Source organism: Caretta caretta, chromosome 1 (genome assembly GCF_965140235.1).
Source record: "Caretta caretta isolate rCarCar2 chromosome 1, rCarCar1.hap1, whole genome shotgun sequence".
Classification (NCBI taxonomy): Eukaryota; Metazoa; Chordata; order Testudines; family Cheloniidae; genus Caretta; species Caretta caretta.
The window spans coordinates 136,283,203-136,308,622 of NC_134206.1; the positions used below are offsets into that span (position 1 = coordinate 136,283,203).

General features: G+C 41.0%; 1 protein-coding gene across 3 annotated transcripts in view; it reads left to right on the plus strand.

The window, feature by feature from the left end:
- Nucleotides 1–25,420, plus strand: part of EGFL6 (EGF like domain multiple 6) — a 71,032-nt gene that overhangs the window by 18,663 nt on the left and 26,949 nt on the right. For 2 of the 3 annotated variants that reach the window (XM_048860868.2, XM_048860884.2), the window contains 5 exons: nt 4,056–4,148; nt 8,059–8,178; nt 10,652–10,771; nt 17,331–17,465; nt 19,217–19,339. In XM_048860868.2, the coding sequence (XP_048716825.2) occupies nt 4,056–4,148; nt 8,059–8,178; nt 10,652–10,771; nt 17,331–17,465; nt 19,217–19,339 (591 nt within the window). The remainder of the gene's footprint in view (nt 1–4,055; nt 4,149–8,058; nt 8,179–10,651; nt 10,772–17,330; nt 17,466–19,216; nt 19,340–25,420) is intronic. The other variant, XM_048860876.2, reaches the window with a different exon arrangement.

A 25,420-nucleotide genomic window follows, 5' to 3' on the forward strand; every position in this document is an offset into this window, starting at 1 on the left:
AGCTGGTTTAATGAAAGACCAATGGTTTTTAAAAAACTTCCAATCTGTTAAGGGCATACAAATGCTAGGGAGAGGGTAATATGAAATCTCTCCCCAGCTGTATTTAGGCAAAGCACAATGAACTTGTAAAATGTTGGACTTTAGGAGGAGGCAATTTCTCAGCTGTTCCATCTGCTGTGCCGATAAACTTAGCGCTGACTATCTGTTGAAGTTTAATAAAAGTTCAGTGTATAATTGGTAAAAATCAGTAGACTGCTATTGAAAAGGGAGTGATACCCAAAAGCCTTTTCTCCTTATAATTGTATTAATAATCTTTTCAGATAGCAATGCCAGTTTTTAAAAAAAAAAAAAAAAAAAAAAACTTGAGCAAAGGGATTACTTAGTAATTTTACATTGTTTGTATAACCCTAGTTCTGGTGTTAAAGAATACACAGAGGTAAATATAGCAATATGCAAAAGTAATTTGGATGAGCAAATGCAGCTCGTCACGTTCTCCCCCCCCAAAAGCGCTCAGATGACCTCCTGTTCGTGTCCAGTTTTCACAAGTTCTTGAAATTCTTCGCCTGGCAGATTTCTGGTTTGAGTCAACCACAATGTAAATCTAAACTGTAAATAAAGATGCAGTAGCTCCTCGCTCTAGGCGAGGATTTTTTTAATATTCATTTGATTTCACAGTGTGCAACTGTTCATTCAGGGTTTAGGTACGGTGTGGTGAAATTCTTCATTAATTTGAGGTAAGAGGTGATTTAAATGCAAAGGATTAATACATTTAATAAATGTTCAACAAATTTTTAAAGAACTTCACAAAGATACCTAAATTCCATTGTGCTAATTCTGGCAAATTCTAAATTGTGGCTTTCCTATGTGTTTTAACTGGCAATATAGGTACACAAGAGAATTGGGACAAGATCTCCAGGGTTCCTAGGTGCTATGGTAATGCAAATAACCAACAACAACAATATCCTACTGACTTCAGCAGGAGTTACTTGTATCTATGCATTGCATGATTAGGCCTTACATTTAAAAAAGAAAATATGTCATATTGGAGAATATCTGCTTTTGTAAAATATTTTTGGGTATCTCGTGTACAGGATACAATGCTCTAAATACCATTTTATGAGCTCCCCTGAAAATAAAATAACAGTTCCGTAGCAGTGTAAGAAACTTGTAAAGCACTGGGGAAATAAGTGTTTCACAACAGACTTGTGACAAATCAATTAAGTCCTGAATTACCAAATAAAAAGCCACATCCCCCAGACGACTCATAACCACTGTCCTGAGCACCAGTATTAGTTTAAGCCAAATTTTGCAAAGTTGGGTGTCCAAAGTTAGGCATCTAAATCTTATTTAGGCACCTAAGTAGTCTAGTGCTCAAAACCTCTGTGGGGAAAAAAACAAGGTAAACAAGACTTTAGGTGCTGAACATTGAAGACACACTTGAAATTTTTGCTCTTACTTTTTATTGTTTTAGCAAATAGGGAGATTGGAGAGATCTAGCTCTTGAAAAGCAAAAGCTGACATTCTTACAACCCACTAGTTCATGGATACCAAAAATATCAAGATGGCAGTTTTCCAGTTCTGCAATCCAGTGTATTGAATGCACTGAAAATTAAGCCATAATGGTTATTGCAATATTACAAACCATTGTAGTCTGGGTATAGTTTAAAGTACTGGTTCATTAAGTCTTTTGCATGCTGTGTAGCACTTACTGGTGTTAAAAGAAAAGGAGTACTTGTGGCACCTTAGAGACTAACAAATGAAGTGAGCTGTAGCTCATGAAAGCTTATGCTCAAATAAATTTGTTAGTCTTTAAGGTGTCACAGGTACTCCTTTTCTTTTTGCGGATACAGACTAACACGGCTGCTACTCTGAAACCTTACTGATGTTAGTAATCACACTGAATTTCCTGCTCATGTGAGCAGGTTTTTTTAAAGAACTGCCAAGCCCTCAGAACATCTGGAAGTATTAGAACGAAGGGCACCCACCTACTGGCTAATAACGTAATGGGTTGTGAATTAAAAAGCTTAAACTCATAAATATGTTCAGGCTTAACAGGTGGAAGAGGTATCGTAATTTATAATCCGCTCCAGTGCACTTCATGTTTCTCCAAAAAGAAACCGCTTCAGAGCAAAAGATATAAAGCACAACTTAGTAACCACCATGCACAAGCCAGAGGCAAGGTTATAGATGAAGATGAGACTAGAATCCAGAGGTGAATTGAGAAAGTAGGTTGGGGGCACTGAATTGGGTAGGCAATATTTCACCTTGAACAGGACAAAGCAAAGGTTTTTGGTTTTATTTTTACACAAATCCGCATCTGCACCCCCCCAACAGGAAGAGAGCACTTAGAGTATGGACTAGATGTGCTCCTGAGTCTCTGATGGCTTCACACACACACATTCCTTCCTGGGAGCTTCTATGAAGTTCCTGGCAGGAGATAGAGCTATTTGGCCTGACCTTCCTTAGAGTGAGTCAATCTTGTGTGGAGGATCTTGCTGATGGAAGGAGTAATTTTAAATTTCCCCTGCCAGTAAATCTAGCCAAATTGTTTGGTATTCTTTTAAAAGAAAAATGTAACCCTCAGTGTGGGATGGGACATACAACTGCCCAGTCCAAAGACATAATAAAGCATTTAGTTAGTAATTTAGAATCCAGGGCTAGATTTTTGCTCTCTTGCATACCAGGATGCACAAGTGTATTTGAAGCTGTCTTGACATCATTAGTTTCTCCAGTATGTTCATACTATATGGGAAGACTTTAGATACTGTGTGTGCTTTATCATTAGATGTTAAACATCTTACTACTGTATACAGAAAGCTGTTATGCTACATGGACATGGTGTCAGACAGTCACTGCAATTCTCAGGTGGCATGTCAGACCCCATAATTAGAAAGCGTTCAGACACATCAGGAAAATTCTGTGCCAGTTCAATCTCTATGCAATCTGATTGATTTCCAAGGGAACTGCATGGGGTCTAAGTCAACTGGCAGAGAGTCTGACCCTTCTTATCTACAGTAACCTGAAGCTGCTCTAGAATGGCTTAGAAAAGAAGACAATTCAACAGTATTTGATAGAGATAAAGCCTCTCTGGAAACGTTCATAAGTGGAACGCCAGAGTGGGTAGAAAATTAAGGAAGGAAGAGGCATGGACAAAGGACAGTGAGGGGGAATTCAGAGGAAAAGGGAGAACTGCTCAGACCTATGCATTATAAATAATAGACATTACAACTGAATCTTGGGTTTTAAAATGCTAAATATATCTCAGCACTTACGAACACTCGTGATAATGAACGAATACAGATGAGTTTGAGATTTTTTTTTGAGAGGATGCACATTTTAGTTCCAAATTTCCAAGCTTCTACCAGCCTTACATATTTCCATTCACCTGCTCCCTGACAGCAAGTAAACTCGTTGAATGGATGAGCTGTGTGCTGTGATCTAGCAGAACCCTGGCAGCTGCCTTAGACTGCAGCTCTATTCGTCCAGTGGCTCCACACTCTCCTACAGTCAAGCTCCATTGTGCAGAGGGATAAGGAAGGTCCTAAGAGGAAACTGATGCAGCTTCTTACTGATGCAACCCCATTTTTGGCAGGGGGAAAGAACGTGAGGGGATTGTTCTGGAGGGGACGAAGGAAGAAAGCTATGAAATTCCTTTCAGTGCATCCAGCTCTTCGTAAGCCAATGGCAGCACCATCTCCCCTTCCTTTCCCTTCAACCCCAAAGCCCCTGCCCGCATCAACCCTCTTCTCCCAGCAACACTACTCTCTTCTGCTCCAAATCAATGCCAAATTCCTTCTTTTCCCTCCCATACTCATGCTTAGCCAGCATCTTCCTCCTGCTCCCTGCTCAACAAAAAATTACTAGTGTAGACAGAGCAAGCTACCTGTGCTGCCTTGAGTTTTGTCCTGTTCAATTAAAATGTCCTCTGGGTATGATGGAGTAATGCAGATGAAACACTTTGACAACTTTAGTTCATGCTAGGTTCTCTTGTAATGCAGAAATGTCTCTACCTTCCAGCAACAATGCCTTTAATTTCTCTCTGTTTTGCCCTCCAGCCACCTGTGAACATGGGTGCAAGTATGGCGAGTGTGTGGGGCCAAACAAATGCAAATGTTTTCCTGGATTCACAGGGAAAACCTGCAGTCAAGGTTTGTACAAACTATAGTTCTTTTCCAAAACGAGACTTTGACAGTCTATCTCCTTGTCTTCAGCTCCCTGTGGAAAAGTTTGTGTGTGCAGGGGGGAGGGGGGGACCTCAGCCATTTCTTTGCAGCTACAGCTTAACCGACTTAGGAATTCTGAATTGTCATGGATGATTAAATGATAAATATGGAAACTAAAAGAGATAGGTAGTCTTCAATGAAAACATTCCACTTATCTGTTCCCTCAACAAGCATCTTTCTTCTAGATAGTGTACTAATATAGCTACAGTACTTACATGGCCCCCATTGCTTTAGTATCTGTGAGTGCCTTACAATCTTTCATTTATTTATACTGACGGTACTCCTGTAAGACAGGGCAGTGCCACTCGTTCCATTGTACAGAGGGGGACCGGAGGCATAGAGCAGCTAAGTGACTTGCCCAAGGTATGTTAGGACAGCTATGGCAGAGTAAGGAATTGAACCTAGGTTTCCCAGGTCCTAGGCTCGTGCCCAAGCCATTGGACCATGCTTCCACTTTAAGTACGTTTTTATATACTGTAAAGATACTGAAGAACAAGTGTTCAGTGTTCTGAACCCATCCTGCACATTTCCTTTCTTCTGCTTATGCAGCCAGGATTTGGGGTGTGCATTGTTGGCTGACCCTATATTTTTGCTCACTCAGAATATCGGATGTATGCAAACAGTTTTTGTACTGTTTATAGTTGGGGTTGCCAGGCGTCCGGTTTTCGACCGGAACGCCCAGTTGAAAAGGGACCCTGGCGGCTCTGGTCGGACTTCTAATGGACCAGTCGGTGGCACAGCAGAGGCCCGGGGCTAAAGTAGGCTCCCTGCAGCTCCCGGAATGGCCCCGAGGTCCTTGTGGCCCTTAGGTGCATGGGCTGCCAGGGAGGCTCCATGCGCTGCCCCCACCCCAAGTGTCTGCTCCGCAGCTCCCATTGGCCGGGAACCTAGGGGCTGCAGGGACCTGGCAACTGCTTCCTGGGAGTCACAGTAAGCATCGCCGGGACCCTGCACACCCCCAACACCCTGCCCCAGCCCTGAGCCCCGTCCTGCACCCCAAATCTCTTAACCCTGGCCCCACACTCAGAGCCTGCACCCCAGCCAGAGTCCTCCCCCTCCCCTGCAGCCCAACCCCCTGACACAGTCTGGAGTTCTCTGCCACAGCCTGAACCCCTCATTTCTAGCCACACCCGGAGCCTACTGCCCCTGCCTGGAGCCCTCTCCCACACCCCAAACCCCTCATCCCCAGCCCTACCCCAGAGTTTGCAGCCCCAGCCAGAGCTGTCACTGCCCTTCCACACCCCTACCCCAGCCCGGTGAAAGTGAGTGAGGGTGGGGGAGAGCAAGCGACAGAGGGAGGGGGGAATGGAATAAGCAGGGACAGGGCCTCAGAGAAGGGGCGGGGCAAGGGTGTTCGGTTTTGTGCCATTAGAAAGTTGGCAACTCTATTTATAGTACAGTAGTGCCAAAAGGTCTTGATCAAGATCCCATTTTGCTAGGCACAGTGCTTAAGCATAGTAAAAAAAAATAATCACAGAGAGTTTATAGCCAGAGTAGACATGAAAGAAAGGAAGCATTATAAATTTGCATCCCTACTAATCCAAAATAGCCCATATGTGTTGATCTTCCAGGCACACTTCAAAAGACATATGTTTGAGAGGATTTGGGGACAGGGCTGAGAGCGTGCTTCCCACTACAATTAAGGGGTGGAAATGAGTTCTCTAGATGGTAGGCTTGCTGAGTTCCTGTTCAAAATTATTTTCATGCTGTTCAAATTTTATTGTAGTATAGGTTAGGGCACCTAGAGTCTTGTGTAGGCATCTTACTATTTAAATAAATTATCTTCTCCATTTTATGGATGGAGAAATGAGATGCAGAGTGATTAGAGACTTCCCCAAGGACACACATGAACTTCTCATAAAAACCAGGAATTGAACCCAGAAATCCCACTCCAGTTTCTTGAACACAAGTTTTTCTTCCAAACTGAATTGATAGACTCTTCACAATTTACATGGGTAAATGCCCTTTGTTTGTATATGCTAATTTGAATTTTTGAGAACTCTGAAATTAGGACATCCAAACTTGTACATTCAGAAACTTGAGTGAATAGTTTTGGCTTCATAAGTTTACAAGGCAGCCTTTGAAAATTTTGAAGAGACAATATATGTTACTTTTTCACAGTGTTTTTAGACTCTGCTTTAAAATGTTAAGCAATCAGATTAAAAGGACACTGTCAATTTTGAATATTAACCATTTGTAAAAAAAATTAATCAGTCCAATTTCTGAGATAACTTCAGAACATTATTTGAAGGGTGCTATTAGAAAAACCCTTCAGAAAAGCCCTTTAATTTTTCTTTTTCCATGTTGAATTATTTATAAGGAATTTTCAGCAAGGGAAAAACTAACTGACTGACTCTAAAGAGAAAATGGTGAAATTGACTATACACAATGGATAAAAATTTCAAAAGCACCTAAGTCCCATTCTTCATAAGAGGCTAAGAATCATTGAATGGCAATAGGACTTAGGCTTCTAAGTCACTTTGGTAATTTTGAAAAATGTTTCCATTGTCTAGTTGAATAAATAAAATTCTGCTCATCTTTGTTACAGTAATCTTGGCTGTTACATGGAACTGTAGTAGCTACAAAACTTTCAGTTGTAATTTCCAAATTGGTGTGTCTCTAAAATGTATGAAAAACAACAACATTTTTAGTAACATCATGTTTCCTCTTTCTGTTGGAATGGGCTCTTGACAAATACTTTTGCAGACATATCACTACCAGACTGTTTGCTCTTTGTGGCCTGGAGATTTTCCTCTGGCCTGCAGGCCACACTGACACATGAACAGATGCTGAGACCATTAGAACTGGAATTGAGCCCACTTAGCCCTCTGAGATTCGTCTTTATTGAAATCGCATTACTGTATCATTAAACACATGGTATATGGACTATGTGCAGTGATGTTTTTTGTTAATGAACCCTTGAGTATTTGATAAACAGGTTTCAAAATAGTGAAAGAGGGGCGGTTGCCAAACAGTTTCTGAAAGTTGCAAATGCAGATACTGTTTACATATAACAGGAGTGTAGCCTCCATTGTCAGGACTGTGTTTCACTCCAGGCAAATTAGATTCAGCGAGGTGATTTCCTTTTCTACAAAAGCTGGTTCCTGGGCAATTAAAAATAATATTGTTTGTTTCTTGCCCTTTTCAGGAGTAGTTTTTTTTTTTTTTAAAAAGTGGGTAAACTAACCTAAACCCCATATTCCCTAAATAAGAAGTGGGTAAACTCTGTTTACCCTCAGCTACGCTGCTGCTTTTCAGATTTTATTGACAGGTTGGGTTTTGAGAATAGAATTTTGAAGATTGGTAAAGAATTCAGCTGTGTGAGTTTCCTTTAAAAAAAAAAAAAGACAATTCTTAACATATGATCAACTCTGCCCTCTGTAATGATTCACTCTTGCCATGACATCACAGCTGATGCTTGGCGCATGAAATCTTTGTAGTCTTTTTCCCCATGCTGTGTGACTGACTTGTTTTCGCTTTTTTTATTTATTTATTTTTTTCATATGAATGTCAGATGGGGGACTAAAGTCTCTAGCTAGAATAATAAAAATCCTGCTGTTAGCAAATATTGTAATTGCTGTTCTCTCTCCTCTCTCCCCTTGCGGTCTGCCAGAGGTTGCACTGCAGTCTGTCAGGTGCAGCCGGCTCTCCTTGCTAGTTTTTATAGTACTCACTTAGGCAGATGGTCTGCTGAATTCCTTTCTTGCAAAGGGTTGGCTCATTTTCTATCCCAGGGCTTTTACTTTGGGGGATTTTAGGCATGAAGCAACATTATAACCGTATATTTAAAATAATAAAAATCCCTGCACTCATTTCTTTCAAATTATTTCTGCAGATACAAATGAATGTGGATTGAAACCACGTCCCTGTGAGCATAGATGTATGAACACCCATGGCAGCTACAAGTGTTATTGTCTCAATGGCTACATGCTCATGCCAGATGGCACATGTGCAAGTAAGTAACACATATCCCAGGACAGGCAGTAATTTAGATACACAGATTATCCAATCAATATTTTATCACAAATGACTCCTGTGTAAGGATGACTGGCAGCTAGTTTATCTGTGACAGGGTATATCCCTCAGGTTCCTAGTACTGTCAGCACTAAAGGATGTGCTATCCTGTGGCAGTATTTTTAAAGGGATAGATTAAACTAATCTAGGGTACAGTTGTGTTTTTAGGGGAATGTTAGTCCTTAAAAATGAAAGCCTTAGACAGTTCTACAGGGTTAGTTCAAATGTATGGTAGCTTGCATAGCCTCTGTCCACAACTCTGCTAATGCACCATATTAGAGAGAGAAGGTGGGTGAGGTTGGTAATATCTTTTATTGGACCAAATTCCGTTCATGAGACAGACAAACTTTTGATCTCACACAGAGCTCGTCTTCAGACCTATGTAAGCTCAAAAGCTTGTCTCTTTCACCAACAGAAGTTGGTCCAATAAAAGATATTACCTCACTCACCTTGTCTCTCTGATATCCTGGGACCAATATCCTTATTGACTAGGGATGAATGAGCCCAGTACAATAAACTATAGATACAAATCTTTGTCCAGAATTCAAACTGAATTTTTAGTGAGGTTCAGTGTTCAGTAAGCTTCCTAAAACATGGGGAAACCATATTCTTCCACTTTGGAATGGACTTTTTCCATCCCAAAGTGAAAGTGCCAATTTAATATCCTAGAAACTACTTTCTAGTGCTCTCTCTAGTTCTGTCTGACACGACCCAAGCCCTGGTGTTCCCAGTACTTGTTTGGAAGACTTTCATACTAATATATCCCACCATTAAGAAACTTTTCCTAATATTTGACCTCCATTTTCCCAGGCATAATTTTATCCTATTACTCCTTGATATAGTCCTTTGTAGCACCCTGCATCATGTCTACAGGGTAGAAATAGCAGAGAAATACAAAGTGCAGTTATGGTTCACAGTAGTGGGTCACCCCATGCTGCAAAGGGATGTATTGATGAACACACTGATTTGAGGGGTATGCAGTTCTCTTCAGTGAATCTGGTAGCAGTGACCAATCTACCTGCGTACAGGGAAATCTATTTGTGCTTATGGTCAAATGAGATAATGGAAAGGTTTTGGAGGACATACGCAAGGGCGCAGGGTAAGAGGGTCTGGCAGCAGGTGATGATGGATAGTTGGTTGGTTTATTTTGCTGTACTTGATATTTTGCATTTTGATCTTTGGAGTTAGCACTTATTTGTGCCTTTACAATTGTGTAAACCCGTGGGCTGGGTTGGCCTGCTATTAATAAGTGCCTGCATGGGGGTGTCTGACTCAAGTTTTCTTTTTGATGTAACCTGTATGAAGAGTTTTAACAAAACAAATCAGGCCCATGGTAACCCTTTCATGGTGTGTGTTGGGGGTGGAGGACAGAAAACACATCACAGCTTCTCTTGCTGTCCCTGGCATTTCCTTGCTGCCTTCTTTGTGTGCTTCTGTGATGTTTCTGCTACTTCTCTCTCACATACACAGAGCTCCGTCAAACAATACCCTGCCCCCATATATTTACATTCTGCTCTTGTCAAACTCCTCTGCCCCTACTGTTCAGATTCCTGACCAGCCTTGCATGTGGCCTGTGTTTTGGGCAGTGACTCCTATTGTTTCAGCTATAGTATTTCATAAAGAAGTTCAACAGCTTCCTTTGTTGTATCCTGAATGAAGGACAACTGTTGCTTTAATGACGTTTCACTCAACCCTCCATATAACAATACTTTTAAAGTATTTATAGTAGTGACTGCTAAAAATGAGACTTTTCCATTTATTTTTGGGAGCTTTTTCTCCTCAGGGTAGAATTGTTGTTCATTTCTGTAGAGCATAACACTCTGCAGACAATTAACAAGACAAGTTTCCTGCCCCAAGCAGCTTACAATTTAAAAGAGAAGTGAGAAATTGCGACTGTGGGGTTGGGGCAGGAAAGGAGGAAGGAGGAATAGGAGAAAACAAGAGGGAAGGAAAAACATGGTTATACTCTTATGGCAGACATCTAGGTAACTCTTATACCTACTGGGTACGTTTACAGAGGAAAAAAAGACCTGAGAGCCCAGATCAAGTGACTTGGGCTTGTTGGGCTAAAAATAACAGTGTAGACATTGAGGCTTGGGCTTTAAACCCAGGCTCTGAAACCTTTTGAGTTTGAACATCTACACTGAGATTTTTAGCCCTGCAGTGGGAGCCCTGCAAGCCTGAGTCACTTGACCTAGGCTTTGAGGTTCACCACAGTGGGTTTTTTTCCTGTGCAGACATACCCATTGAGTATTATTCTTTTAGTGACTAAACAATGTGATGAGCAGATGCTGAGAACAGTGAATTAGATTATTCTGTTCAGCTGAGTATACGGCATTTACGCAGAGCTAGTTTAGGAAAAAGGATTGGTCTTGTCCAGTCTAGATTCCAACAAGGGTGTGTTTTGTCTTTAGATTCTAGGACATGCGCTATGGTGAACTGCCAGTATGGATGTGAAGAAGTCAAAGAGGAGGTGCGGTGTTTGTGTCCATCAATTGGACTTCAGTTGGGACCAAATGGAAGGATGTGTATAGGTATGTGTGGCGTGATTTTTTTTTTCCTACTCTCAATTTTTTTCTGTAGAGCCCATTCAGAATGAAGTCCTGAATCTTAAAAAACTCCGTATGAGGCTGGTGTTGGACTACTGACCCCTCCCCTCAGGCTCAAGGTTAGGGCCTCTTGTTTTCAGTGTGTGACAAAGAAATTATCCCTACTATTTTCAGAACATAGGAAAGAATAGTAGTGTGCTTAAGATCCAAAGGTCAGTCTCATTGCTAACGAATGACCAACAGTGCAGGGGTAAAATAGGAAACTCCTTCCCAACAATCATAGAATCATAGAATATCAGGGTTGGAAGGGACCTCAGGAGGTCATCTAGTCCAACCCCCTGCTCAAAGCAGGACCAATCCCCAACTAAATCATCACAGCCAGGGCTTTGTGAAGCCTGACCTTAAAAACTTCTAAGGAAGGAGATTCCACCACCACCCTAGGTAATGCATTCCAGTGTTTCACCACCCTCCTAGTGAAAAGGATTTTCCTAATATCCAACCTAAACCTCCCCCACTGCAACTTGAGACTATTACTCCTTCTTCTGTCATCTGCTACCACTGAGAACAGTCTAGAGCCATCCTCTTTGGAACCCTCTTTCAGGTAGTTGAAAGCAGCTATCAAATCCCCCCTCATTCTTCTCTTCCGCAGACTAAACAATCCCAGTTCCCTCAGCCTCTCCTCATAAGTCATGTGTTCCAGATCCCTAATCATTTTTGTTGCCCTTTGCTGGACTCTTTCCAATTTATCCACATCCTTCTTGTAGTGTGGGGCCCAAAACTGGACACAGTACTCCAGATGAGGCCTCACCAATGTCGAATAGAGGGGAACGATCACGTCCCTCGATCTGCTGGCAATGCCCCTACTTATACACCCCAAAATGCCATTGGTCTTCTTGGCAACAAGGGCACACTGTTGACTCATATCCAGCTTCTCGTCCACTGTAACCCCTAGGTCCTTTTCTGCAGAACTGCTGCCGAGCCATTCGGTCCCTAGTCTGTAGCGGTGCATGGGATTCTTCCGTCCTAAGTGCAGACTCTGCACTTGTCCTTGTTGAACCTCATCAGATTTCTTTTGGCCCAATCCTCCAATTTGTCTAGGGCCCTCTGTATCCTATCCCTACCCTCCAGCATATCTACCTCTCCTCCCAGTTTAGTGTCATCTGCACTATGCACAATGCACAGGGCTCATGGCAAAGCCACAGTTGACCCCACAGTTGGGATCTGGGGGCCCACTGCTAGTTGTACAGCATATTTAGAGCTGACGGCAAGGCTTCCACTTTGTTTCTGTCTGAAGATCACCACTTGTTTCAGTTAGGTTATCTGTACATTCAGAGGTCATTTTATTTCACTTACGGTAACCCTAAGGATACTTATTTCATTTTAAGAGGGAACATAGTCAACAGCATGCACTAGATACACAGCAGAAATCTTAAACTGCACACTTATGTCCTCTTAAAGGGAGGGCAAAAGAACTTCTTCAGGTATGTCTGTGCCACTGGCTTGAGACTATCAGATAAACTTATTTTCAGAACATTGTACTCATTTCACACAACAAAAATCATTAGGCATACGAGTTCATTTGCAAGCTTCCAAAAGAGATTTAGGTGTACCAGGCATCTGCAAACTGCAATTTCGGCATTCCAAGACTAGTTCTGTATCTCACAAAAATACACAGAGAGTTTGTGTAACTTCCATTCCAGTCAGGCAACTTTAGCCAATTGAAATGCCTAATTAGAGCCAGGCAACGATTGATTTTTTTCCCCCAGTTTGGTAGTAGTTCCAAAAAACTGAAAAACAAATTTAATTCAGGTCGAACTGAATCTGAAAGTTTTTTGGAATTTGTGGTGAATTGAAAAAGTCCATCTTGGTTTCGTTGTAGAGCAGGGATTCAAACGTGGGGCCCCAACATCTCAGATGAGTGCCCTACCCACTGGCCCAAAGATTATGAGGGATGGGGAAGAGACAAGAGCAACAGCACCAACTCCTCTTTCTTCTCCTTCTCTGGCCATTTTCTGAATGACTGAAATTATTTGTGTGAAATTTTACACATAGTTTCAGGTTGACCACAACTGAACGTTTTGCTGAATAAACTTTTCATTCAAAAAAACTTCACATAGCTCTACTCATAACTAAGAAAACTGTATTTTCTGTGGTTGACCCAAAAGTACAGTAGAAATACCTCCTTTTGCGCTTAGAGTATTACTTGTGAAAATGTCTCTGACAGAGATGATGATGATGATTTCATGCATGTACACAGTCCCTATCACAATGGTATCTGATCACACTACAAGTGGTTTGGGTTGGAATCCAGATTATAAAGAACAGCTGTGCGGGCAATATCTGATAGGAACAGAGGAATACAGTAGCTATTCAATTTCAGATGTTGCTGAGGAATACATTTTATAGGAATACACTCTACAGCCCAAAGAATATTTTGGATCATGGAGAGGTTTGACATGTCAAACACACAGGAAATGAATTTTAACAATATTGGCAAAAAAACATGCATAAGCTTTCAAGCAACAGATCAATTAAGCACGTCAACCTAGACACACTTTTTCTAAGGAGAGACATACCATAGGAGTTGTCCTTTTGACACACAGCTGCAACAGTACACCATACACAAATTTCATACGTCCTGAGTGTTTTATCGCTCTATGAGCTATAGAGTGAACCCATATGGACATTTGGCTCAGCTTCCAAACCATAAACATGCCATAATGGGTGTTTCTTTCCTTCAAAATGAAATGAATGTGATTGGAAATGTCCTGGTTTTGGTTTTGAGTATCAGCAGGATTCTCTAACCAGCCTCCTATTGTAGTTTTATTATTAACATTTGTTTTAATTATTTAAGAGGTATTTGAAGGCAGACAGTCAGGAAGCATGTGTTTAAATACAACAGACAAGAGCTTCTCCTAAATCTCCTAAATTAGAGCTTCTCCTAAATCTTTCTTTTAGCTATTCATACATCCATTTTGATTGTTTCATATGTTTGTTTAGCTTATGAAGTACCTCGGTACATTCAGCATACATCTTAAAACACTAAAAAGGAGTTTAGATAAATGTTAATGCTCCAGTAGAAATGGTGTAAACATGAGCAAAAGAAAGGATAGTCCAGTGGTTAGGGTATTAGCCTGGGACTTGAGAGATCTGTATTCAATTATTTTCTCCATCACAAACTTCCTGTGTGACCTTGGGCAAGTCGTTTGGTTGCTCTGTGACTCAGTTTCCCCTCTGTGAAATGGGGATAAAAGTACTTCCAACCTCACAGGAGTATTGTGAGGATAAAAACATTAAATATTGTGCAGGGCTCAGATACCAAAGTAGTAGGGATCATGTAAGTACTTACAATAGACAAGCAGCCCAACAGGAAAGGTTTAGTATAAGTAAAATGGGTTGAAAATGCTGCACTATTTTTGGATCCAAAGAGCAACACATCTCAAACATTCTAGTTGGTCACAATTTTAAAAACATCTAGCAACTATGGGACTAGATTTCCACCTAGGCCTCAGCCCAGCCTTCTTGTGTGCATAGCCTGCACCCACTTAATGTGCACCTGCTTTTTTTTGGCCCTCAGAGTTAATCGCAGGCACAATATTAGCAATTTCTAGATCAACACCAAAATGGTGCGCACACTTCAGGTAGCTGGCCATCTGTCTGCTAATATTTGAATTCACAATTAGTTGTGTACACAATCCTGAGTCCTATAGCCCACATTTTGGAAATCTGGACCATAACCTGCAAGCTGCCTGGCAACAACTACCCAAGAATCCAAAGGAATAAAAGCTGGGAATGATCTAGAGATAATGAGCTATAGAATATTTACTCCATAAGATAAGAATCCTTCCTGACCTGCATTATGGCTATTCTGCATTCAGTACTCCCTCTGTTATCAGTGGGTCTTCTGCACCTGGAATGAATGCAAACTAGGCAATACAGATCAAGACTGAGGAATTCACAGAGTGGCTCAGGGGAAGCTTTTGACTTTAAATAAATTAAAAAATTTAGTAAGTGGACATAAAATGGAGATATTTAAAGAGTTGCAAAGAGTTTTAACCGTGTAATCCAAAACTGACTGTTGTGCAACGCCTATAGCTAATACTCCCCCACCAAAACACTTTGAGGGCACTGAGTAAAACTTGTTGTATAAGGAGTCTTGCTCCAAGACTCCGCAGTTCTGATTTTTCTTCACATACAAGCAAATGCTTACAACAGGGATCGGCAACCTTTGTCACGCAGCCCGTCAGCGAAATCCACTGATGGGCCGGGACAGTTTGTTTACCTGCAGTGTCCGCGGGTTCAGCTGATCGCAGCTCCCGCTGGCCGCGGTTCAGCGTTCCAGGCCAATGGGGGGCTGTGGGAAGCGGCGGCCAACATATCCCTCAGCCCACGCTGCTTCCCACAGCCCCCATTGGCCTGGAGCGGCGAACCGTGGCCAGTGGGATCTGCAATCGGCTGAACCCGTGGACGCTGCAGGTAAACAAACCGTCCCAGCCTATCATTAGATTTCCCTGCTGGGCCGCGTGCCAAAGGTTGCCAATCCCTGGCCTACACCATCAGGTTTGGATATTTGACTGTTGTATCAGATACATTTAATATACCACTTCACAATGCTATATTATAAGTAATAATAATACAGTAATTCCTCACTTAATGTTGTCCCAGTTAACATTGTTTCATAGTTACGTTGCTGATCAATTGGAGAACATGCTCGTTTAAAGTTTTGCAATGCTCCCTCATAACGTTGTTTGACAGCCACCTGCTTTGTCCACTGGTTGCAGAAAGAGCAGCCCATTGGAGCCAGCTGGTGGGGGCTTGGACCCAGGGTGGACCAGCAGACCCCACATCAGCTCCCCACTCCCCTCAGTTCCCTGTGCTGGAGCCACCCAGCAGGCTGTCAATTGCTGGGCAATTCAGGTGTCCCTCCCCCCACTCCCCTGCCATGTGCTGCTCCTGCCCTCTGCCTTGGAGCTGCTCCCGGGAGCCTCCTGCTTGCTGTACAGCTAGGGGGGAAGAGGGGTGCTAATGTCAGGGTGTCTCCCTACCCCTGCTCCTGCCCCCATTCCTGTACCCCATCTCCATAGAGCAGGGGAGACACACAACAGGGCTCAGGACAGAGGGAGCTTGCTGGCAGCAACTGCTGTCTCAACTTGCTGATCTACTTGAAAAGGCAATGTACTTAGAGTAATGTCAGGGTACTTAAAGGGGCAATGCGCATCTCTCTCACACACAGGGTGTGTGTCTCTGTCTCTCTCTGCCATGCTATCTCCCCTCCCTCCATTCGTGCTGCCTTGTAGAGTGTGAGGCTATATTAACAACAGTGTGTTAACCCTTGAGGGCTCAGCCGAGTGCCAGTTCATCATTTAGCAGTAAGGCATTCCCTGGGAGATATCCCAGCCTCTGACTCCACCACCTCAACCAAGCTTCACAATCATCATTGCTGTGTACAGTACTAAATTGTTTGTTTAAAACTTATACTGTGTGTGTGTGTATATATAGTCTTTTGTCTGGCGAAAAAAATTTCCCTGGAACCTAACTCCCCCCACTGCATTTACATTAATTCTTATGGGGAAATTGGATTCACTTAACATCGTTTCGCTTAAAGTAGCATTTTTCAAGAACATTAAGCGGGGAGTTCCTGTAGTTAAGGACAATGGTTTGTCATCACAAATTCTATCTAACATCACAGTTTGTTCATATGGGGTTGCGGGAGGGAGAGGGAAGGCAAATACCATCAATTTTTAAATTCCATATGTCACCAGTTGCATTATTTTAATAAAAATGTTACTTCATTTTGCAATAAGAAAAAAAAATTAAAACCTATTTAACGTATAACCACTCCAGATCAATGAAGAACCTTTCAAACCGTGGTTCTCTGGCATTTTCCATACCAGGAGCCCTTTACCACTTATCAGGAAGGGCAGGGTGGTCGCATGCCCCGACAGCTGTCTCCTACCCCCAGGGACTCATGACTTCCAGCCTGAGTTCTACCCATAATTTCATACTTTTCTGCCAGAGCGAAAGGATTTACCACTGCAAGCAGCAGGGCAGGAAATCAGGAGAGAAAACTGATGTTTTTTCTTCACTGGTGCTTTCCCACCTCTGCAAAAGGCCTTATCTTAAGAGTCTTCTGCTGTTTCCTCCCAACCCCCCACCCCCTCCACCCCCACCACCACCAAGAGAAATCACAATCTGTGAAGTACTTCTCTCCCCCACGCATATTCCATGACCATATGACAAACCATTACCTTTAATGGTTCCTGCTGTCTCTCAGCTTGTCACACAACCTAATTTTAACTTGGCAGCTCTCAAGGTTTTCAGTGAACTTGGCTTTACTGTTACCATCATATCCACCTAATCATACGCAAAACAATCCCCAAATATAAAAGTCACAGGACATGTTTTATAACATGGACATTTTGAAATGTGTGGTTCCAGTGACAGCTGTGACCAAAGCACACCTTGCAAGTGACAACTAGCACTGCATTTGCTTCCTCCTTTTCCTTCTGCTTGATCTTACCAATTTCCATTTTCCTTGCCCTAGATATTGACGAGTGCTCCACTGGCAAAGCTATTTGCTCTTATAACCGCAGATGTGTCAACACATTTGGAAGCTACTATTGCAAGTGTCAGATTGGTTATGAACTGAAATATGTCAGTGGCCATTATGACTGTGTAGGTAAGATTTAGGCACTAGGTTGGTTTGTCTCTTCCCTTTCCTCAATGTATATCTTTCATGTTATTGCATGGTGGTCAGTGGATTTTGCTTTAAGCATGAATATTGGCTTCTGCTTGAGTGCAGCTCAGAACCAGATGTAAAATATCATTTAGAGTCCTCCTTGGGATATTGACTAATCTCTGCAGCCTGGTGACTGAAAAACTATATATAGCAATGAAAATTTACAATGGCAACTGCAATTTATATTGCCTTATCTTGCCAAGACCTCTCTAGGAAATTTCACAAAAGAAGTACAATTATTTGTAATAAATCTGCAACAAGGGAACAATGGATTACAAGGGAGTGCTCACTTTTGATTTAAGAATGCTAATTGAAAGCTCACTTGTTTGGATTAAAACCAATCGGGTAAATTCATTTTTCAGCTCTGATCGGCATAGTGAGGTGCAGCTTCCTATGCTTTCATTAAGTTGTAACACAGTGGAAAGAGATGTTTGTTTGTTTGTACAGCTCAGATAAGAAAAAATAACTGTCTAGAAAAAGCAGGTTTTAATTACTTTGAAGAACTGTGTTACATCTCTGATCTTTCAGATGCAGAGACATATTGTATAAGAAGAGCAAATTTGTAGTTGATGTGGCAGGCACTGAAAAATGTTGCTTTAATGATACAGTACGTAAGGGCCTGAGAGAATTGGAATTACACTGAGCACATACAAAAGAGAACTAATGTTTGTCTTGTTTTTGAGAGTTTTTTTTTAAGGCAGATTTAGGAGAGTGGAGTCTTGGTTTCCTGTTGTACTCAAATCCCAGGAGCCTTAAAACTGAAAACCATAGCCTTGCCCCCCCCCCCCCATATGTATGTGCATAGACAAAATGGTGAGACCAGGCCTAAGGCTTGCAGGTCTGAATCTTATTGACAAATACATCAGCCTTTTGATGCAGAGTTCTCTGTTACTTGTGTGTCCATGCTGACCCATGCTTTGCATCTGTACCTTTGACCTGCTGGGTGTGAATCATGGGTGGGTAACATATGAATGGGTGCAAAACTTTACCTTTGTAAGAACTTAGCTCCCTCATTTGGGAGAAACCAGAAAAGCTCTTGTGCCATTCAGTAGCAAAATCAAATGGAACAAAACAATTAAATCAGTTACTGCCACTGTTTAAAATGTTCTGATGTCAATTTAACATAATGGTTTACTGAATATATCAATTATATTTCCAGCAGCATCCTGTACGTGCCTGGCACTTCTCAAACAAATACAAGAACCCCCTGCCCTGTGGATCTTACAATCTACAGGCACAGTTCTGCCAGTTCTTACTTGCAATGGATTGTTCGTGGAGTGAGGTGCTATTCCATGCAAGGAGGGCAGAACTAGGGCCTAAATGACTGCATTTCATCATAGTCATGCTTACTTTCATGGGCCCTTTGTATTTTGTTAGGAGAGCAACATTTACAATCTCAGGGCCCAATCCTGCTCTCACTGAAGTCATAAGCAAAACCTCCATTGACTTCACTGGGAGCAGGATCAGGCCCTAAAATTATTATACTACAAGTCATGCTCAGACACACAGGCCAAAAGTTTTGGTCTTGAGAAAGAAGCAAGAGTCCATAGCCAGAGAGGATTCTTCTGTTAGCAGTGGTCTCAGGTTCTAATGCTGGTGCTTAAACTGTCTGAAAACAGATGACTGCCACAGGCAGATTGTTATGAAACTATGATTTGAATGAAATTTTCACTGAATTATCCCTTTTCTAGATATAAACGAATGTGCTGCAAGTACACACAAGTGTAATGTCCATGCAGAGTGCCTCAATACTCAGGGATCCTTCAAGTGCAAATGTAAACAGGGCTACAGAGGTAGTGGATTTGAATGTTCTGGTAAGTAACTGCTGATCCCCAGAGATGCATTGCTTTTACTTTTCTTAGGTAACTATGGGATGATTATTAGAACCCAGTCCTGCATTCCTTAGCCAGACAAAACTCCCACTGAAGTCACACACATATTACAAAAGTAATCTCTTATTGCATATGTAATAAAAGTATTATTTTGGCCAAATTACGTTCTGTTACACCGGTGGGATCCCACTGGTGTAATGGTGAGCAGAATGTGGTCTTATCTATCTTCTCTCCCTAAAGAAATCTGCTGCAGTTTTTCCTCAAAGGCTTGGCCTCTTGAACTATTCAGATCTTTCTAGAAGAGTTGCAAACAAGCTCAGGTAAAATGGGTGTGGAGGGAACAGGGCTTGCTTTTCATGCTAAAATGTTTTTGTTTATAGTTTTGTCTTATGTCTTCTCTGTCCACAGAGATGTGTATGCCAATTCCTAAATGAAAATGACCCTCCAAAAAAGGAAAAATTAAACATAAAGACAAGAGCAGCCTATTTAAGTGCACCTTTTTATTTTCTGGGGAAAGTTTCTCCGACAACTTAATTCAATAAATCTTCCTCAGGGGAGATCTGAAAATGTTTCCATTCATCAGAGGAAGAATGTTGTGAAAATATTGTCATAAACTCTTATTTACTTTATATGTTACAGTAGCCTTTTCCAAGGGTCCTGCTCCATTAATCCTTTTAAACTTTAGTGATTGGGTATGGACCTCCCTCAGCTGGACCTTTCCAAGTCCCTTCTAGCCCTGCATTTCTATGATTCTATGTAATTCTATCATTTATTTGTATTACACTAGCACCTCCAAAATGTGCTGTGACGTTATGTTCTATACAGGTTCTTATTCCCGTTACTGTGGTATCTCAAACCTTGCAGTGATACCTTAAAAAGCATGACTAGCATCTATCATGTTCTAGATGCTGTACATAGTGACTATTAATGCAAAATCCTTTTTTGTATCAATACTGAATCTGTTAGGCTCAATTCAGACCCAACATGAGTGAAGTCAATAAGGACAATACTATTTCGGGGCTGAATTTGGCCCATTGTCTATTAATTTCTTAATTCTAGTGCAAAGGTATATGGCAGTGGAGAGCAGTTTTCAAGTTCAGTGAACACTATATACTAACTACACCTTCCAAGTTGCAAAGGACAAGAATGTAGTCAACATCGAAAGGGTGTTAAGATTACAGCGCTAATATTATCCCTGCTTTGTCACCACTCTTTGACATACCTTTCCATCAGGTAATTCTGGGGCTGACTTGCATGATACTAAGAGGTTCAGAAATTTGGACCACATCAAACTGATTTTCCCAAGATCAAGCAAAAATATCTAATTTTGGTCAGATTTTGTACATAGTTCGATTTAAGAGCATGACTCTGACATGCCAAAAGAGTGAGTGTGAGTGTGTGTGTGTGAGTGAGAGAGAGAGAGAGTGTATACTGCCAGAACTTGTAGCAAAAGATACTAAATTCTATTTTGGGTTGACAGTTTTACAAGTTTGTCCTTTAGGACAAATTATGATGTTGCAACATCTTCTAAGTGTAACATCAAAACGCAGTGCAAATACAGTGAAAACTTAGCTTGCTCAAAACTGGGACAATCCTGTGAAACGCAAGACGCAAGATGTGGGAGTTTTCCATACACTTTTAATGGTCCCTAGTACCTATCATGGTAGCACTGGGCACCTTTATAGTACTTTGAATACAAGACAAAAGTGAAATTGACCGAAACCTGAAAATTTAGATGTGGAAGTTTAGTCTCTCATGGGAGTTGTAGTTCAGGTACCTCATGCCTGCAGTCTCCTCTATGGGCAGGGCTCTCCAGCCAGACTGCATCACCCTTGATGAACCCTAGTGGTTCAGCAAGAGGGGACACTGGTGCATCCTGGGAGACATAGTTTGCTTTACAATACATTCTAACGGAAACAAAACGTTTCTATTTGGGTCCACAAACAAAACAAAACAAAACAAAAATTGATGCAGAAATGTCAAAATGTTTCATTTTGATTGAAAATTTCTGTATCAAAGGTTTTCAATTTTTCTAGGAAAAGCTGAAATCTTTCATCGGGGAACCCTATTTTCTGACCAAATCTATGCATGAGTTATTTTTACTTAAACAGAAATATTTCAAAGATAAATATGCATCACCCTGTTATATTTTACAAGTTACCTGAATGAGAACAAAGGAAGAATTTTTGAGCATATGCAATGGTTATTACACACTTTACAGGGGCTAGTCTTATAGACTCATCAATATTAGAGACTGAAAAATCCCTGTTAGACCATCTACTCCGTCTCTCTGACAGTCTGGGATTGTTCACTACAATACAGTTTCTAGTATTCTGTCCTAACTTGTTGAAGTTTGTTAACTATCCAGAAGAGGAAAAAAAGTAGCACATTATTAAAATTTGCAGATGATAGTGAATTAGGAGGTATGAACTCCAGAGAGAACAGAGAAATAATACAGATAAATAGAGAAATTAGAAACATGGACAGAAAGGAATAAAATGAGAGTTCAATTGGGAAAATGTATGCAAGTCTGGTAGAGAAAATAATCTAAAACATACTCAGAGGGAGGGCAAACCTGGACAGCATTGGTGCTAAAAGAGACATGTGTAGCAGCTGACAGCAAAATAGACATACAGACTTCTACTGAGCAGCTAAGTGTTCCCAATTCAAAAGGCAATGGGAGTGAAATCCTGGACTTTTTTAAATAAATGGGTACTTTCACCCTGGTAATTTAGGGTAGTTGGTATCTTGCATGATTAGTCCTAAAACTATACCATATTTGGGAGAGGCATCGCTAGGTCTGGATAACAGTTTTCTACGGGATACTGTGAATGATTTTCCATTGCAATGGTATTAGATTTTACTAATGCATGATAAATCAAAGTGTTATGCTAGAGGTTAGCCATGTAGCTGTCATTGCTTGTAATGAGAATCATGTAGCTAAACCTCTTAACATCACTGAATAATTACAGAGGTTAATAAATGTAAAATCCAGATGTGGGTTGCTGGTTTTTAATCTATATATAGAACAGAAAATGGCTACTACAGTGAACTGCATATAGAATACTGCATGTATACATGACAAATACTGCATGACAAAGCCATGGCTGGGATGATTTAGATGGGGTTGGTCCTGCTTTGAGCGGGGGTTGGACTAGATGACCTCCTGAAGTCTCTTCCAATCCTAATCTTCTATGATTCTATAGCACTGTCTGTGGTACTTCAGGTTTACTTTTGCCTCTCAGTTTGTGGATTTGAATGGCATGTTGAAGTGTGTTTCTGAACTGCCTCTGAGAACCTACAAAATTGTAACACTTTTATCTTTCCCTGAAGGGGTGTTAACCGTTCCCACATTTGGCCTTCATCTTATTCCAGTCCACTGCTTTTGTCAGGCCTCTGTTTCTCCTGACTTCTGGTTGTGTATTGACTAAGTACATTTCACTGTTTCTAAGTGAGCTGTAGCTCACGAAAGCTTATGCTCAAATAAATTGGTTAGTCTCTAAGGTGCCACAAGTACTCCTTTTCTTTTTATCCTCATTTTGGCACTTCTCTTGTGTGTGATAGCTCTTCCATTACAAGGACAGTCCATATTTTACTGTATCACAATTCCATAGGAAGAAGGATCACATTTTTCCAATAATGTCCAAAACAATCTAGCTGCTATCAATATAAAAAAATTATTTTGCAGTTCTGTTTAAAATGAAGGTTCTTTACTGGAGCATTAAGTGAGCAGGTCAAGGGATCTTTAGAATGCTGGCACTTTGTCATAAAATGAAACTTTCTAGCAACTTCTTCCCCAAACTGCCTAGTTCCTGGACAATATGTACCCCTTTACCCACAACTCCCTCCAAGAAAGCACCTCCCTGGTAGCAAAAATATTATGTATCTTAACTGGAGTCCGATGCTATCCGTACAGTAATTTAGACATTTTTTTTCTATGTGCTACACAAACTGAAGAGACCCATTCATAGAGATCAACTTATTTGGCCAGGTCCCTTTACCATCTTTTCATCAATGTTGTCAATATCTTTTTTCACTCAAATTTGTATATATCTTAAAAATTAAATGAGCTTGCTCCTGGATCAACTCTTGAAATGTCTTAATGGGAGTTTTCTAAATGATACCAAGTTTCTGTGCATTCTCAGATTATTTTGCAATAATTCCTAAAGAAGAGTGGTAGTCTTTCTATAGGATTTGTAAACCAACCTATGTAATTTTTAAAATTTGAAACAGTAGCATTTTCTACTAAATGCAATCAATTTTTAGAGTTATTACTCTGGAATCCTACTGGTTGCATCCCTATTAAGTTCTATAGGAATTTTCCATAAGGTTAGGAAATTGATATATGTACACACATGCATGCTCACTCTTTCACTTTTATACACAGAAGTTAGAAACTTGTTTTATAAACGAACCTCTTAGAAAATCTGGCAGGTGATAATCCTAACGTGCGGTTAGGTGTCAAAGAGGAGCCAATATATAGCATATAGGAGTTGACAGCAATAACTCTTCTCTGTTGGGACCTGTTGGTTCTTATGTACCAATTCCCAGCCATGGTTACAGGGGCACATGTGAGAGAAAGGAATGTAACATCTCCATCTTTTTGTTCTTCCTCTCAGGAGCAACGTTCCTCTTTGTATAGCACAGCATACGAAAAGCTGGAGTCTAGCAATTGTTCTATGTTCTTTCCAACTCAACCTGCTTAATTCAGGCATTAGTCACCTAATGTGACTAATTAAGTCCCTAGTCTTGCACAGAATGTGTTTACAGAAAATACTCACCTTTAGCCCTTAGCCTCCGCTGGCATTGTTGCTTGCAGAGCTCTTTTGTTTTAATTCTCTGTGAATTAAAGCTGATGCATTTTCACATGGGCATTATAAACACAAAATGTAAAAGAATGACTGACAGGTAGTAATCTATATACTACCAGATATGAGGTTTATAAAGAATGGCAGGGGAGAAATGGATCAAAGTTGTTGATAAATGCATGAAGGTTTGTGTTCAATAAATATAGGATTATATGCTGAGGGTTTTTCTCAAAAATTCCAGCCTCACAGCCTTAGTCTTGGCCTTTGGCAGTTTGGCCTTTGGCTTTCTCCAGTGCATTCCGCGTTCTCATGGAGGCTCAGGCTGTTCCTTCCTGTGATGTCCATATGTGGAAGTTAGCAAACTCTGATGACAGTGGATTCTACAGAACATGTTGTGGGAGCATAAGATTTTCCAGATGAATATGGGGAAGGACCCCCTCCAGCTGTTGCTGACATCCAGACTTAAGAAGGCTTAAATTTAGCACCTTGGGCTACTTTAAGACAGGAATCAGATTTGAAAAAGGATTAGTGATATCTCCAAAAAGCTGCCCCCAGCCCAGCCTCCATTCACCTATGATTCTAAAATGAGAGTATGCAGTTTTTCATAATGTTATTACAAACCAAAAAGGTGTGTGGACTGTGCACCTTTGTCCCCATATTTTTATCACATCTGTAGGTTGGTTTCCTTGTCCCTATTTTCTTCTGTAAATAGAAGGAGGGTTGGTTTTCTGGCACCATAAAGGTTTTTAGGTTGAGCTATAAGAATTTTTCATTTCAATAGGAAGACTTCAAAGCAGAAACTGAAAGCAGATGTTTAAGTTTGCTGGGCTGTCAGACTTGACTTGAAAACCTCCATAGGCTCTTTATTAAAAGCCTGGAGTTTTGTGTTACTGATTGTTGAGAGGAAATTTGTTGGGAATGGGGTTTTCCTATTAATTTTTCTTGCTGTGTTCTGAGTAAAGACTAAGCGAACCATACCGTCTAAATTATACACTACGTTCTTTATAGCACCATCCTCTAGGGGGAAGGCTCGCTAAGCAGCACATTAAGAAAGTCATGACATGCAGATGTATGGCAAATGAGCCTGGAACTATTATTCAAAGGAAAGAAAAATAACATCTGAGATTTTGATTTATTTATACTGGCACTGGTTTGCTTTATACTTGCAGCTGCAGTCTCATAAAACCTGAATACATCACTAAGTACCTCCCAGAGAAAGTGCTTTTGTCCACGTGGGACAAGTCATTGAAAAAAA